This window comes from Vicugna pacos, unplaced genomic scaffold (genome assembly GCF_048564905.1).
Source record: "Vicugna pacos unplaced genomic scaffold, VicPac4 scaffold_19, whole genome shotgun sequence".
Taxonomy (NCBI): Eukaryota; Metazoa; Chordata; class Mammalia; order Artiodactyla; family Camelidae; genus Vicugna; species Vicugna pacos.
Window position 1 is genome coordinate 76685028 of NW_027328740.1, and position 17551 is coordinate 76702578.

The 17551-nt window shown below is 39.7% G+C and overlaps 1 protein-coding gene across 1 annotated transcript in view; it reads right to left on the reverse strand.

The window, feature by feature from the left end:
- The window catches only part of LOC140693562 (uncharacterized), a 141779-nt gene that overhangs the window by 37795 nt on the left and 86433 nt on the right, over positions 1-17551 (reverse strand). Inside the window, exon 13 of the mRNA XM_072957349.1 lies at positions 13818-13938. Within this exon, the coding sequence (XP_072813450.1) occupies positions 13818-13938 (121 nt within the window). The remainder of the gene's footprint in view (positions 1-13817; positions 13939-17551) is intronic.

The window sequence follows — 17551 nt, forward strand, 5'->3', positions numbered from 1 at the left end:
TTCGAAGTCAAAGAGCTCTGCTTAATTGATGTAAAAATATAAGAGCTTAAAAATTAAGTATTTTTAAAATAAAAACTTAACAAATTGACTTTCAGTGTCATGTGAATTGGAAAATATTCAATATTAAGGTAATATTTGATATTGTTTAGTTTAAGTATGTTCTAATAAATGTAGACATCTTTAAAATCATCCATCTTAACTATAATACCTTTACTGTACCTAGGTTTAATGAAAGTCAAATAAGATCCTGTTATATCTGTTGCAGATTTGTCAAAAAAAAAATAACAGTAATGTGCTGTGGTAAAATTTTAAGTAAATTAAATGCAAATGAGATGAGAGCTTTGGGTAAATATTTAAAATATATTTTTAAAATGTATGCTTAAAATAATCTCTAAATGTTTGATATCTTTAAATTCTAGAGTTGTGCTAAATTAAGTTAAATGACAAGATTTTATTAAATATCTATGCCATTTTCAGATAAAATAAGATTGAAATATGAATTACTTAACATTTAACTTCCTCTTACAGTGAAACTAAAGGTGTTTAGAAATATTAGTAAATGGTTGGTGTCACACAGAAATAGTCTCTATTAGTAAGGGAATGATCTCAGTATCCTAGGAAAGTAATATAAATGCGTAAAGGAAGATGTAAGAATGGAATAATACTTTGTTAATGAAAAATAGTGACTTTCTCCTGAAGCTGGTTACCTCTGAATGGAAGACAAAATAAGGGACACACTAATATAAGTATAGAAAGCTGTGGAAGGCTTGTGGAAAAGGAACCCTGAGGAAAGTTTTGTACGTGGTCAGAATTGGCTAAGTTTAGAATCAAATTGGGCAACGTAAATGAATCTTAGAAGTTAGCTGGAACAAGATTAGATTTGGTTTTCTCTCTGTTAAGAGGAAAAAATTTTCTTAAAATATTAATCCACCTTCAGTAACAGATTGTAAAACTCCTTATACCACTTAGCTGATCTGTTCTGCCTTTACATTTGACATATTTTCTTGTTAATGAATTAGTACTACATTACAGTGATCTATATGTTTATCTGATCAAGTGTTCTGAAATCTTTCAAAAAGCTCCCCAAATATAAAATTCTAATTAATTAAATAAAAATTAATTTAATTAATTAAAATTCTTTTAATCTCCAGTTAAGTTTGGGATGCTACAGAAGGCCCCTGAAACATCCCAAAGAGAGATTTTTAACTATAAAGTTTCATTTGGCATTTTAAATAACATGGAATTGTCAAATGAATCATAAAACTTCTAAGGTTATATTGAATGAGAAATATTATTAATATAGGTATTGTAGAAATTATATGGACTCCCTAAAATTCTGGTTTATCTGAAATGTTACCAGTGATAATTATGGGTATAGTGAACAGGTTTCTTTATTGATTATAGTGTAACGGTGTTTAACCATGCTTTTAAATCTTTTGTCATTTATAGACAGTTAATTGTTTTCTTCTGATGGTTTTGCAAAATGCTTTCTCTTCAAGGAGATTTACTGATTTCTAATAAATTTCAAACTACAGCACTGAACTAAACTGGGTAAGACATTTTAAAGTTCTAATGAAAACTCTCATTAAAAGAATTAGTTACATGGGACTGATTAACCAGCTGAATATGGTTATAATTTTTGATATTGTTTGAAATACTACTGCCTTTTAACCTGTTTCCCAGACATAAAGAATCTCTTCTCCTTAAGCTAGTTATGGTTCACAGCAATTTGATAAATTATAACTATGTATACAGATTTGGAACAGTTATCTTTTCTCTCTATCTGATCCCTCAAAAGACTAAAAATACTTAGGTCCCCAGTGGCTCTATCAGACAAATTACGGAGATCATCTCCTAAGAGATATAGGAGTATAAAGGTATTTTAAGGATTTTAAAGAGAAAAGAATTTACCTAAATCTGTAAGGCAAAAATCCATGAAAAGCCTTGACGTGGCTTTCTTGGCCTTAGAAAACCTTATTAACATTCTACCCTGAGACTCCGTATTAAAACTTCCAACACAGTCAATTTAAAAAGCCTATATGATCAAATAATCAGATTTAATTTGTAAAGAAATTAATCTTGATTTGGCTATATTTGAGAAAACTGAGGGTAACTTTAGAGAGAAAAAAATTATATTTTAGTCGATATTAAATTCTAGTTTTGTTAATTGAGGTCCATATTTACTAAGACACTTCCCAGATCATTCCTTGCTGTTATGTCACACTGCTGTACAGTTTAATTGAATTATGAAAAGAATACTCTAGGTTTGATTCTGAAGCTCAGTAATCTATCCTTGGGTAAAATTCCAATGCCCCATGACCTGCAGCCAGGGGATTATACATACTGCAACAGGCATGACTTAAAGAACTGTCTCCAACCTGAATGGAAAGACCCTTTTTCAGATACTCTTAACTAGACCATACACACCAAAGCTGAAGGAAACGGAGTCTCCGATTCATTTCCTATCTGAAACAGCCCCTGCAGTGCACTGGCCTATAGAGTGCTGCTCACCTTAAAACAATGCCCAAATGGAGAAAAAGCTTCCATACCAGGATGAGAAGAAGACGACATCTGAGCTAGACTGCTGACCCAAGACACCGGACCAGGACTGTATACCAATTACTTTGATAATTTCTCCAACCTTTGATTATGAACTACTCCAATTGTTAAGTTTATGATAAATTACCTATGTCTAGTACTTCTGTGTTACCTTGGTGGGTTTCCCTACTCCAAGGCTCTTACTAGATAGCCCTCAGAAACGTTATTCTAAAAAGAAATTATAGTTCTGTTTAGGCCACTGTTGATCTTACAAGGTGGGAGATTTCAACTGGCCAATTAATACCTGCTCTGACCCTGACCATAAATATGAACTTTCTCATAGGATCAAACTCAGAAACACAAGCAAAATTTTAACCCAAAAATACAACTTCTCGACTATTAAATTCTTACTCGTGACTTTATTAACGTTACTAGCTGTATTACTTATATCCTGTCTATTTTATAAAATTGTTGTCTATTACATTTCCCAATGTGTAACTAGGCCCACAACATTGATGATGGCTAAACATCTTGAAGAAACAGATAAAATTTATAACCCTGAATAAAATAAATATAATAGTGTGATTCTAGGTATGGGAATGAGCAAAGAAGGTTAAACACTTCCTGGATCATAATAGAGTAGTAAGACAGGTGATCCAGAGAACTTTTAGTATCAACAGGGCCTGATAAAAAAAACTAACACCTTGAATGGCAACTCAGAAGATTCTTCACCTGAACTAGGAATGAGCCATCCTAGCAATGTGGGACAAAATTGGTCATGAAATTTCTCTCAAAATATTGGTCGAATTTAGGACCAAGGGGGAACACTGTGAATGAAAATACTACAATGTGCATGAAAATACTGCAACCATGACAGTAAACAAAGAATGCTGAATCCGAGTCATCAGCGGCTGCTGCCAAACCCCAGCGAGTACATGCCAACAGCCCGGCCTCTCAGCCACTCACAGTGGTGCCCTCTGAGCAGACTCAGAGTAAGAAAGGGCAGGATACTGGCCCTAGATAGCCAGGGGCTTGCCAAAGGAATGAATTCAATGACCCAAATGTTTGCTTCCCACCATACATAGAAAAGCAGTAAATACTTGAACTTGAGATATCTGGTTTTCTTTAGATAACAAGCAATATTTTATTGTTCCAATTACCTGATCTTTGTTGTAAAGATTCTATTTATCCTAGCTCCTCCCCTACCTCTTGGGAGCAGTCCCTCAGAGTGATCTGAGAGGCTGTCATCCCGGCTCGAGTCCTCCAGCCAAATAAACCAAATCCCTTAACATTTAGGGTGAACGTTTATTTCAATGAAGTCCCAGAATAGACACAACTCATCAATTCTGTAATGGAACACACTGAATCAGGAACCAAAAGCGTGTTTTAGTCCAGAAAATCTCCAGGTTCCTATTTCTTCCTGTCATTATACAATCCCTCCAGAACTCATTACTTTGCTGTCTGCTCCTCTGGCAACCAAACTCAGAGAAGAGTCAACTCAGCAGAGCACCATGCCTGGGAGAACCCCCCGCAGAAGCACTGCAGGCTGCCTTCCCTCCCGCACGCTCTGCTGACCCTTGGTGTCCACCGTGGAGACCAGGCCAACACAGCTCTTCCCAACAGCTGCAAAGTCGCACACGTTAAATAAATCATTTTATTTTATATATTTTACGTATATACCCATCTCTGAAAACAGCTTTGCCAGAAGCCCAAATCTTCAACATTAATCTGCAAAGGCAAATCAGGTCCCCAAGGGAAAACAAGTCTCAAGACGACGCTAAGGCCTCCAAAGTCCTCTCCACGACCATGAACCAAACTGCCTGCAGGTCTGCAGCTGCAGGAGGCTACATGTCTGCTTTTAAAGCAACCCCTTTCTGCCCTCGGGTGCTACAATGCCCTTTTATGCCCTCCCATCACAGGGCAAGAGCAGCCGCTGCAGAACCTTGCAGGGCAGCACTGACAGGACTGGACAAAGGGGATCAGAGCTAAACAAAGCATTCTGATGACACGAGCTTGTCACTGTGTCTCTTTACAGATGTAGATATATATAGAGAGGAGTGGGGTGATATTGCTCAAAGTCACACAGCTAATAAGTGGCAAAGTATATAACTCTGCTCCTCCCTCCTGTGTGACGCCCAACTGGGACAACCACAGGGTTCTCTCGTGGCTGCCTGAACAGTCTTTTCCTATCACTCATGACACACAATAGTGTCTGAACTTAGCCTGCATTTGCAGCATCTTTTCCCTCCAGTTTCTCAGGAACAAGGCTGTTCGGGCCTGTATGAATTCCGGCTTCCTGAAATCTCCGTGCTCAGGCTGGTCTTGCCTGTGCATCTGGCCCGCTGCTCAGAGGCTCTTCCTCCCCTGCAGGAGGACGTTTCTAATCTTCACAGGGACACAACCTCAGGGGAGCTCTCCTCTCGCCCTCAGCATGGCAGGTGTCCCAGGCCTCATCCCGAGCAGCCCCGTTAGGACGGTGTCTGCCCAGCTCTGCTAGTCAGATCAGCAGCCTCAATGCCAGGGATTATACCCAGGTCACACTGCAAACCTACTGCCCGCCTCACAGCCCCCAGCCAGCAGGTCACCTGGAAGTCACAGCAAGTGCCCCACCCAATCCAGAAGTCTCTTCTTTTGCCAGCACCACTGATGAATGGTTTCCAACCTTCGGTCAGTTTCGCACAAAACAGCACCTTCAACTGTGAAACGGGTGGTTTTTCTTCTGCACCTCATCCTTACTGGAAACGTAAAGGGAAACCAAAAGGCCTTTTCTCAACCCTTTTCTGATGAAACCCTCCCACCCACAATACTCATATGCTCAGGAGCTTTGGATCCACATGATTTTCTTTCTCTTAGGCTAAGTGGCTCAAAAAACTAAGGGATTCTTTCTCCTTTGAGGGTATTAGCACTCAGTTTCTCGGCTTTAATCTGTTTTTGTCTCTCTCTTCAGTGACCCTAGCAGTTGCCACCTCTTACTCCCTTCAGCAGCCTCCCTCCCAACATCTAGTCTAGGAAATCAGCTGTGATGAGGGCACGGGGGCAGTCACAGAAGATGCAACTAAGGCACAGAGAGGCTACATAATTTGCCCAAGAAATCACCTTGAACCACCAACAGAGTGTGTCACGTCCCTCTGTTTAACTCTAATGCTAAGCAAGTTAACTTTTTGTAGATTATGGTTATAAACAGATGAGGTATGAAAATACATACAAGGACACACATCAACTCTAAGATATTCATTAACTCCACTATTTTGTTTCTATTTATTTTATTTCTATTAAAAAATTAAGAACCCCTGCAGTCAATATAGCAAAATGTTACTGGGTTTTAAATCCAGAATATACAGGGGTTGTGTCATTACTCATTCTTGTATGTATTTTCACAAGACAAAATGATTTGAAAGTCTCTCTCCCCGCCCCCTACTCACTACTGGCTCTCACCAGAGCTCCCAGACCACACATCTAACAGCCTTTCACTTTACCCACAGCTGAACTCATCAGTTTTCCCCCAGAACTCCCTCTGCTGCTTTCCCTCCTCAGAACACAGCAGGACCATTATTTAACTCATTAATCCACCCAGAAACCTGGGCCTTACTCCATGCTACCTTCACAGAAATCATTGATCCTTTCCTCTTTACCATCTAAACATGCCTTCAATCTGTTCGCTTTTACCCACTCACCGTCCCACCGCTCAAGTGGAAGCCAACAACACTGCCCACCTGGACTCATGAGTCTCCCAAGTGGCCCCACAGCCACTCTCCCCTACTTGAGACAAATGTGATTGTGTCTCTCCCACGCTTTTGGACTCATTTCAGACCCACTGTTCTTAGAAGAAACTTCAATTTCTTCACCTGGTGAAGGTCTTTGCCATGAAACTGTCAGCTCAGGAAGGGCAGGACACACCCTCGTCCCTCGGCTCCACCATCTGGCAGAGCATCAGCTTGGGAGGATTGAGTTCTTAGCAAACTACTTCACTTATCCATACAAATCCATGGTAGATTAGAAAGATTTTAGATGTTGAGCTTGACTATTAATTTGGGGATTTTGCACTGGCAACCTGCAAGTATATATTCTAATTATTGTGTCTTCTTAAAACCATACCCAGATTAAAGGAGTATTTGTGGAATGTCTTCGGAGTAAAAGGGACTGTACTTTTACAGATTTTATGTTTTAAAATATGAACAACCCGGACAGGGTCAAAAATAGAACCGCCTCACAAGTGACAGAAGACAGGTGAGACGCATATAGCAACAGGTCACAAAGATGGTAAGAGCAAAGTTGTTTCTCCAACCCCCGAAAAAATTCCTCCAAGAACTGAAAACTCAGAAATTTGAAAGTAAAATACTATCATATAAAGAAAGAAAATAAATAATCCTCTTCATCAGGGTTTCTAGATCTGACTGCAGAGTTATTAGCAGGCCATACTGAATCCTAGCACAGAAAAATCAGATGGACTAGTGATGAGTAAGTTCCAGGAAAACGGCAGTAACTCCTCCACTTGAAAGAGGACACACACTCACTTGTTCAAGGTGATTGTAAACCACATTCTGCAGAAATTCAGAAGATTCAGGCACCGCTTCTAGATGGTGATGACACGGAAGGACGGCTTGGATGCATGCTTCTAACTGAGTCACCGGCATTCTTACACTGCAGGGGGAAATGGAGGCCCTCAGCCAAGAGCACAGTTGTTCCTGTCATGTATCCCAGGCCGTGCCTCGGGGACTCAGTGTACTGTAGCAGTCTGGCCCCAGGTGAGGACCCGCAGCGTGGCCCAAGCAAGCAGGAGGGGCACTGTGCTTGAGAAATCCCATCCCCCATGGGGGCAAGAGGGGCTGGTGGGGTTGTGTGAACCTATAAATGCTCATAGAAATACACCTGCATACATTGAAGTGATAAAATTAAAAGTAGCAGGCTATTTAACAAAATTTCAATTGTCAGTGTTAATTTTACCATTCCATTCCGCTTGTCCCCTGCACTCTGAGACAGGCTTAGGCTCTCTCACACATGCAGCTCTGATGCAATAGTTGTGAAGTTATTTTACTTTGCTGCAAGTGTCTTCGCTCCCAGTGTCACTGTGACTGTCGTCTCTTAACACAGTCAGATATCTTCCTGGATCTCTCCCTGAGTTCCTTGCTCCTGCTTCTCAGATTCTGAGATAAAGAACAGGTGAAGGCACTTGACTGGAAAAGTCAATGTGGACTTGACCAAAGTCCTCAGTGACCCCCTAGGTGAGTGCTGCCCACCCCTTACCTTCGATTCTCAAGGTTCTGCCCAGGGTGACATCCAGCCAGGAGAGAGTCCTGGGCCCTATTAAAAGCTGTGTGGCTTGGGTGCAGGGAAAGCTGCAGGAGCTGGTTCCGTAGCCGGTCCCATCCACACCTCTGCTCCTCTCTCTCCCGAGGCAGTGCTGCCAAGCCCCCAGGCTCCCTGAGCTTCTGTCTTTCTCTTCTACTCTACTTCAAGCCCTTTTCCTCTTCCTTTATTCCCTGATTATCCCTAGCTGGAGTGATTTTTCTATCATAGAATCTGAAAAAATTTCCTGCAGCTGAAAAAGAGGTGCCAGAGGTCAACGCGCATATGGTGGTTCCTGAATAGAGCCCCTGGTTAGGGGGACCCTCACCAACACTCATGGGGCATCAGGCATGTTGCACCACCAACAAGAGTTTGCTGTGACACCAAGGCACGCACAGCATCCCTGCTCACTAAATTGTAGTTGTAGTCCTTTATTAAGAAGCAAAAATAAAAAAATTGCTCATGTTTCTTACTAAAATTATTTATGAGGGAGAAAAAGAAATTGTAATAGAAAGAACAAATTTCACTCCATGTTAGATGTGTTCATTTGGCTTTAATCCTGTACCTTGTTTTCTAGGCTCAGACTTGCTATCTCTGCACCTTTTGTAAAAGAAAGTTGCCTTTAGCCTGAAATATCCAGGAGGGTCTATTCTCCGGGCTCTGATCTTTAAGGATATTTGCTCTTCTACACTTATGTATAGATGGCAAGTTGTAAAATAGTGAATAACCTTTCTTTTTTTTGGAGGTTTTACAAGGGCACCATAATTTGACCCACATGGACAGCTGCAGGAACAAAGGATTTCAAGGACAAACAATTCATACAGCAAGAAGTTTGCAACAACCAGCCACATCCCCGCCACTTGTTAGTATAAAAGGAGACTGAATTCTGCCCTGGGGAAGAGAGTTCTACTGGATAACAATATGCCATTTTCTGGGTCTGCCAGCTTTACAAATAAAGTCTCTTTTCCTTACTCCAACATCTCATCTCCCGATTAATCGGCCTGTCATGCAGCAAGCAGAACGAGTTTGGACTTGGTAACAAATTGACTGCCTTAGAGGTAGTATGTCTCCACTGTTTCCTCATTTCCAGTATTTCACCACCTATCAATTTTCTATGCTTTTTAACAACATGAACAAAAAACCTATTACAAGGAATTGATTCCACAGAAATAAAATTATTTCTACTCCTTCAAAACTTTTTTCTTTTCTATTTTATTTTGTTTTGCTTATTGAAAAGAAAATAAATTCAAATCTTTTTATTTCACGTATTTTTATAACTAGATATTGTAAATACTACAAAGATATTTAAATTGCAATAAAAATTGTTCATATATTAGTATAAAGATATATACACAATCAATGCAGATTAGGAAAGGAGTAGATATTTACTAAAAATCCACTGCACATCCAGTCTTTTACAAGCATATCCTGGAATATAAGCTCTATTATCCAGGGTCCCCCACCCCCAATCTCACTGCGGAGTCCCTTAGTAATCAACTACCAAGGCACCAGCATAGAACCATGAGATCACTATTTTAGGTATAAATGAGACTATTAGCTCATTCAATTCTAAAACAGAAACCTTAAAATAAATACTGAACTTACTTACAGATAAACAAATTTGGACACAAAAAAGTACAGTTTCTCCCCAAATTCACAAAGATAATAACTGGTAAAGGCAAGATTTGAACTCATCTGCCTTGAATATAAAGCTAAGTTGGAAATCCCCTTCAACTGTGGAGGACCAGCAGCACAGCCTGTCACCCTATCTTTGTTCAGATCTGGCTTTAGACAGCCTGAGACAGCACCCCTTCCTATGGAACTCGAGGGCAAACAATAACAATAAGGATTTTATATTCAGTAGTTTCTTAGGTCTCAATTATATAAAGTGTCAGCAGGTCAGCAGAAAACTCTGGGAAATATGAGTGGGTCCAGAGCTTTTTGCTGATAAGAAACTCAATCTATCAGGACAGAGTGACCTTCCCATGAGAGGCCTCATGGACATAAACTAAAGGCAACTGAGCAATGAAAACTAGCAAGAACATGGAACTCAAGCAAGAAGGATCCCTACCATCCCCTGCCCAGTTGCCTCTTCACCTTTGTGGACAAGACAGCAGAAGGTCCATGTTCTTGTCCAAGTTACAACATCATGGATTCTCACCCATATAATATTACGACTCTATGCTGTCTTAAGTCCTTTCCAACTAAAATATGATGACACCAATATCTCAGCGGAATGTCTATGTCTCCACTTTCTCTCTTCTATTAGGAGACTATATCTATGGCCACAAAGCCGAAATTCAATTAAAAACACCATGCACGAAGCCTGGTGAAAGTCTGTGTAAGAGACATTGTTCTCAAGCTCAGTGAGTGAAAACTCAGAAAAAGTGGTCCTTATCCCTCTGCAAGTGGAAGGTAGCCTGATTGTGTGTGTGTATGTGTGCACACGTGTGTGTGTAAATCAAATACAATGTATTGTGGGATGTGCACAGATTTTTTTTATGTTACTATCATTTCATGAGGATGAGCCAACCTTTAAAGTAATTTGAATCTACTATTCTGAGAGAGTCTCAGGATCTTTTGGTGGAGGATGGGAAAGGGGAAAGGAAAGGAGGAAAGAAGTAAATGAAGCAAAGCTGTAAGTATACTGCTAGGGAAAGGCAAGACATTAATTTTGTTCCTACTTGCATCACACACAAATTAGGGACTGGCTTTCCCACATGTCTTGTCAAGCACTGAGTTGCAGAAGAACAGGTGACAGCCCATTTCTCACTGAGCTTGTGACTGTACGTGGCATCTTATAGACACTAATTACTTAACCTGATCAAACAATCTAGCAGCAGGCTGTAATTCTCCTATTTTGAGAGATAAGAAAACAGGAAGTGAAAGAGGGTATATAGCTTGACCAAAGTCAGAGGACAAGTAAACTAAAGAAGATGAATTCAAACTCAGATCTGAATGCAGAGTCTGATCTTCCCACTCCGAGGGCTGGAAATTCCTTAACACACAGGGTCCCCAGCTCCTCTGCTTTGTTCCTGGCACCAAGCATTTCCCATGGCGATATTCTCCAGTTCTCAGACACAGCGCTCTGTGCAGCCAATAACCTCCATTCGACCTTGATCATCTACCTGTCACGCCCACCAGGCTTCACCAGGCAAGAAAGCTGGCTTTCAACTGCATACAAAGCCACCCGTTTTATCCTGGACTCTTCAGCGGCTTTTCCAGCGTAAACGCAGCCATGAAAGTGCTCACAGTTTGTACATGAGCCACACTACCTCTCTCCATCTCTGTCCCCACCTATACTACTTTGCTATGACCATTTTGAGAATCTTGGAAACAAATTTTTAAAAACAGAAAAGAAAGGATTCTGTAACAAGTACTTAATACTTACAATTTTAAATGAGAAGTTACAAAGTGAGTATTTACAAACCGAATCTGCCTTCCTAGGTGTCAGTTTTAACAGTTAAAATATACAATAGCAAAAAATTCTGACTTAAATCATTAACAAAAACATCAACAATAATCTGGAATAAACTCAAAAATAATGCCCATGTTGTACATGGTGGAAGTACAGGACTGTACTGTGGGGTAAAGTAAGAGGTGTGAAAGTAGAGACATCAACATTTTGTATGGAGGAAAGCAGTTTTGTAAAAATGTACGTTCTCCTAAAGATAATTCAAAAGTACTAAAAAATCCCACGAGAGCACTTCTTTTTTTTTTAACTTGAAAAATTATATTAGAATTCTTCAGGAATAATAAAGTCATAATACTAACCAAGAAAATTTGGGATCGAAAAGAGAATCAAAAAATCGCACTGTCAGATATTAAATAAATGTTTACAATATGTAAGATATAGTGCTAGTGTAAGAAAGTAAGATTGATAAAAATAAACCATGAGCTCAAAAAGAGACTCTAGTGTACATAAGTATTCTTTACAGGTGGGATTTCAAGTTAAAAAGCAAAGTAGGAATTCAATAATTGTCTTGGGACAATCAGAGAATCCCCTGGAAAAAACAAATTCTATTCCAGTCATAATGACCGCAAGAAAAATTACAGAATGTGATGTGAATATTAGAAAGTACTAATAACAGCGAATATAATTCTTTGCTCATATTAATTCAACTTCTCTTCACTATAACAAGTACCATCATCATCTCCATCTTAGAGATTAAAAAAACCTACAGAAGAAATTTATACCATTATAAGAAAGTATTTCTAAGAATAATATCAGGAATAAAACCCAAAAAGAAGACATTTACAATCTTAAGATTATTTTGGGCCACAACAAAAATGAACCTACTGAACAAAATGAAAGGCAAAATATGACAAGGAAAAGCTCTCTGATACATGTTGATGAAGACAAGGGGTTAATGTTCATAATATACATAGAGCTGTCACAAAGCAACAAGAAGCTGCCTCACTTAAATGTGTGCAAAGGACAAAAGAGATCATTCACTTTTTAAAAGTCAGATGGCTAATGAGTGAAAAATGCTCAATACCTCACTGGTCATCAAGTGCAAATTAAAACAATGAAAAAGTACTTTTGCTCATCATATTGGCACATATTTTTAAAAGATATTCTAGCTAGTGTCCATCTTTGAGAGAACAAACTGTGAGCGATCTTTTGGAGGATGACATGTCAATGGATATGTAAACTCTGAAAAACGTGTGTACACACAGGCTGAACTCCACATTTTGGAATCGTTTCATTTAGAAAAATTCAGTTCAAAAAGATGTACTTATCAGAGCATTTACACAGCACTGTTTACAATGGTGAGAAGAAAAGCTGAAGTGAAATCATATCCAGCGATAGAGAATTGGTTACATAAGTTATTCTACATCTTTTCATGCCCCACAGGAGAAGGAATTTCTAGATTCACTTGAAAGGAGCCTGTGATTTATGTAGTTGTCACATCCAAGGACTAAATTTCCAGAAAACTTAACGAAAATAATACTCATACAAGATCACAGGAATGTTTGTATAAGAAGTATGCCAGTCAAACACCCTTTCTGACAGTGGAAAATGGAGAAAACTTAAGTGTCCACCATCAAGACAATGATGCGGTAAATCACGGTGAGCTGTGGGCACTAAAGTTCCGGTGTTTCGGCGTGGTCCAAGGCCTTGTCCACAGTACGCTCCCACGAAAGGTGTCCTTACACAAGAGACCAAACCTGCATATCAGGAAAACCCTCTACTCTATCTGAAAGGACCGGGTGAGTCTGGAGAGAGAGGACGTCTGTGATATATACCTGAGTGAATAAACCGAGCTGCAGAAAACATATAGTATGGCCTTATTTTTCAATAAAGCATATATACACACACATAGACATAGACTTCTCATATACGTGTATGTATGTGTTTATTTATATGACACAGGCATAAAGGTCATGAAATATATACTCCACATTGTCAGCAGTTTTTACTCTCAGGAAAAAAGGGGAAGGAAGTAGGGGACTTTCGGTACCACAACAGATCTCTTTTCAGAATTTCAGTTAAGTATACTTGGAATTTAAAAGTTTATTTAAGTCCAAAGTAAAATGGACGAGGACTCCACAAGACAGAATGCTATACTAGTCATTAAAAATCATGCCAGGGGAGATAGAATATTGTAGAAAAATGTGTAATAAGCCGAATGGAAAATGGAGGTCTCCACACAGTATACAGGCACACATTGCTCGCTGGTTTTTATGACAGAGGTAATACACACTGATGAAAAGAACAGAAAATAGATGTTAATGTGTTAATTATTATCTCTGAGTACTGGCACCAGGATAGATCCATTTGACCCTTTTTTCATACATTTATATTAAATACACACTATTTTTCATCTGAAAAATGCATTTTTAGATGTCTAGTACCACACATTGGATAATTACACGAGTACTTACAGAAACAAATAACTAGGAGACACCGCAGCAGCGTCACAAAGTGTAGAAAGGGCGATCCTGAATAACACCGCGCAGTTACATAAGGACCCACAAAGTGAGAGCACCTGCTGTAACAGGGCGCGGCCCCCTTCCATTTGTCAGATGTGTCTTCAGGGCTGAGGCAGTTCTGAGCACGGCCAGTGTCAGTGCTGGTGTCTGGATGGATGCCACTGGAGGTGAGGGCACCTGCAAGCCGAGAGGAAGAACAGAAATCATCCTCTGCTTTTTCTGTCTTGTTTCTTTGTTACTTTTAAAGAGAGGCGGAAATAAGATAAACTGGATCTTTCCTACTGAAACTTCAGTAATGAAACCATTTTTAAAGTGATCACAACTTATATTCTGCCTATGACTGTCTTTTCAACAAAGCATCATATTTATAAAATGTTAATTAACTCAGTTAATTAACTCCCTGTTGAAACATTCTAGTAAAGAGCATGAACTGCAGTATGTAAAAGAACCACACCTGCAGTGACTAGCTCAGCTGTCTTGACGGCAGTGCAGTCAGCCCCCACCATCCCGTGGCCCTGAGCTCCTGATGCTGGTAAGAGAGCGCGCTGCTGCCTCAGATGGAAAGAAAAGGTGAAAGCATTTTCTGAAATCTACAGCACTGACAAAACATAACTGATAAATCCCAGGCTCCTTTGAGGCTGTCATTTTCCGTTTCTGGCCAACACCCGTCAATGAGCAGAACCACCCCATTCCCGAGTCATGGGACTCACGTGGGCAGAAGTTTTGGAGAAATTTCCAGGTATAGAATGTAAACCAACTATACATAAAACTCTGAAAAAGAAAAGATGCAATAATCTGATTTTGGAAGACACTAAAATATTCTCCTAAGCCTTAGTACTTGGAAAGGCTGGGCTTCTACTAAGCCACTTATTTATTTCACAGCCAATGAGCATCTCCCACAAACCCTGTTTCCCTGTGTCTGCTGGGAGCTTCAGGCACATTGATGTTGTCTATCTTATAAGTCACAAGGCAGAGGCGTGTGTCTCACGCTGGCAACTCTCACACAGGCTCAACTCCTAGCCTCACTGTATGAACTTGGCCCCATTTTCTCACCTGTTTATTTGGTACCTGTTCTTCTGTAAGCTGCCTGAAATGCTTATTGAAACAAGTCAGAAGAATGAGTGGGTAGAGAAATGGACAGATGGACAGGTGAGAGATGGGCAGAAAAACAGAGAGTCTCCAAGAGAAGGGGAGCAATCAAAATTACCTATGCAAAACCCTCTTCTAGTCAGGGAAGGAAACCACCACGGAGAAGTGTGAAGAGGCAGGTTGCTTAGGACTGTTTCCTGGATTCCATGAAAAGTCACACCAAGAGATGAGAGGGTAGAACTCTAAATAATAAAAGAAAAAATCATGCATGTTTGAAAAATATATCTACATTATGTACTTTCTAAAGAATAGAGTCAAATTAGCAAGGCCCAATAACACAATCCTTGGGTATATACAGAAGTGAGAATCCCATCTCCAATCTGCAAGGCATCCCTTTGGAGCACTGAGAGTCTACAGGGTGCAGTCATAAAGCCATCACCGCAAAAGCGATGCTATCCTGCACTTACGAGGAAAGAGCAGCTGTGCTCGGTCTGCCTACACGTGTCTTTTACACCCCTCAGCACCTCTACGGGGGAGGGACGCCTAGCGAGCCCCATCTCTGCAGGACAGAAAACAAGTCCAAGAGAGGCTAAGCCGACCTACCAATTCTCCATCTCACAGGACTTGTCACTCCAGACCAGGACTCGAACTCGGACCCACGTTTGTAACCACAGTACTACCGTATTTTATGTGCTTTTTGTGTGTATAATACATTTGTTTCTGGCATGAAAGGGTATTTAATAAATGATCGGTTGTCTTGTCTATCTCATTAGTTCACAATCTTTATATTTTTGAATTGTACTCTTCCCCTGGAGAAAGGAACGGAAAGAGCGGGGGTCAGAATGAGGTGGGGCTCCATTCTTTATCTGTTGCCTCATCTCATCCAAGTCCCCAAACAGGGAGAAAGAGCAAATGTTCTCTTCATCATTTAAAGAGAGGGCTCCAGTGACGGTGACTTACTCAACCCCAAAACCAAGTCTGGGGGAAGGGCACATGCAGCAACGAGAGCAGTATCACCTGTAGGAAGGCAAAAAGAGCTCAGGGGATGGCTCAATGGGTCAGCCTGATTTCATTTCAATCGATAATACAATAGCACACTCTAAAAAAACTAGAATGCAATGGATTTCCTCTTTCTTGACATCTAGCAAGTTTCCACATCTCACATGTAACATTATCACGAACTAGTGAAAGGAAGAGTCCACAGACAAGGAAAATCAATGCCACAGGCAGGCTGAAACACAGGCTGGAGGAAAGGAAGGGAAAGGGCATAGTAAAGAAGAGGGGAAATTCTGGGAAAAAGACATCATCACAAGGACTCTCAAGCATCATCCAGCAATCATATAATCATTCTTTCAAGAGAGAGTTACTTAGGTCCTATTTTGTGCAACATTGTACAGTGGGCGAAGCAAGAGCACAGCGTCCATGGTGGCAGCAAGCTGCGGAGCTCCAATACACTTCTGATCCCGGTACCTTGCACACTTGTCCTCAGTATAAAGGCAAAATATATAGTAAAATAATCCAATGTAAACTCTATGCAATGCTGAAAAAAATTAAAGAATACCTAAATACCTGGACAGACACACCACGCACATTCCTGAATCAAATGACAGCATTCTTGGGATGGCAGTGCTCCCCAGAGCGATCCATATATTCAACGTGGACTCGATCACAATCCCAGTGGGTTCCTCTGCAGAAACTGACTATCTGCTGCTACAATTCATATGGGAATTCGAGGATCTCAGTAACCAAACCGTACTTGAAATAGAAGAACAGTTTGAGAGGACTTGTAATTCTCAATTTCAAACCTTACAACTGTATCTCCAGGTGAGATTAGAGGCCATTTTTAAGTTATAATTGTGTTTATCCTTATTTTCTAAATTCTGTACAACGAATATACCTGTTAGAATAAGAAATTTAAAAAGTAAGGTATCTTTTAAAACATGCAAACCTATTCATTCATTGGGAAAAAAATATTTTGACTATAAAGAAGTAAACAAATATCTAGTGAAAAAGGACTATTTAAAAACAAGAGTGCATTTACATTTTTTGTAAATTGGAAACTGAAAAGCACAAACACATCAAGTTTCTAGGGAGAGTGTTGCAACATATTAATTGTTATTTCCAAAATTCTAATTGAACAATGAAAACTCAAGAAAGAGAAAATCTTGATTGACAGCCAACTGCAAACACATGGAGAGCAAAGGCCTAGAAATCACAGTTCCTTTAACTCTGCTACTAACTCAATAGGAGAGGAAATTCCTCAGTGAGGGGACAGTGGAATCCCATGCATAAGACAGGATACACAGTACAAACTGCACTAGAATTGGGGGTGATTTCCATAGAAGAATTCTAAAGTTACAACATTGATGAAAAACTATAAAAACACTGACAGACAGATTAAAACACACAGTCATATATATTATATAAAAACATATGAAGTCTGCCCCCATGTTGCATAGAAATACAAACATATTTGTTCATTTATGGGCACTGATTACTTTATCCCAGGTAGAATATTTCAACTAAAATAGATAATCAATAATACACTCCTCTTGTCAAAACTAGTTGATAAGTTACTCTGCTATGTATGCATAATGTGTCTAAGATAGATTTAAAATTAGTGAAAAAGATTTTTGTATGGTTTCTTGAACCCTTCTCAAAACACCAAGCTTAATTTTAAAATAAATCTGAGCAGTATTTC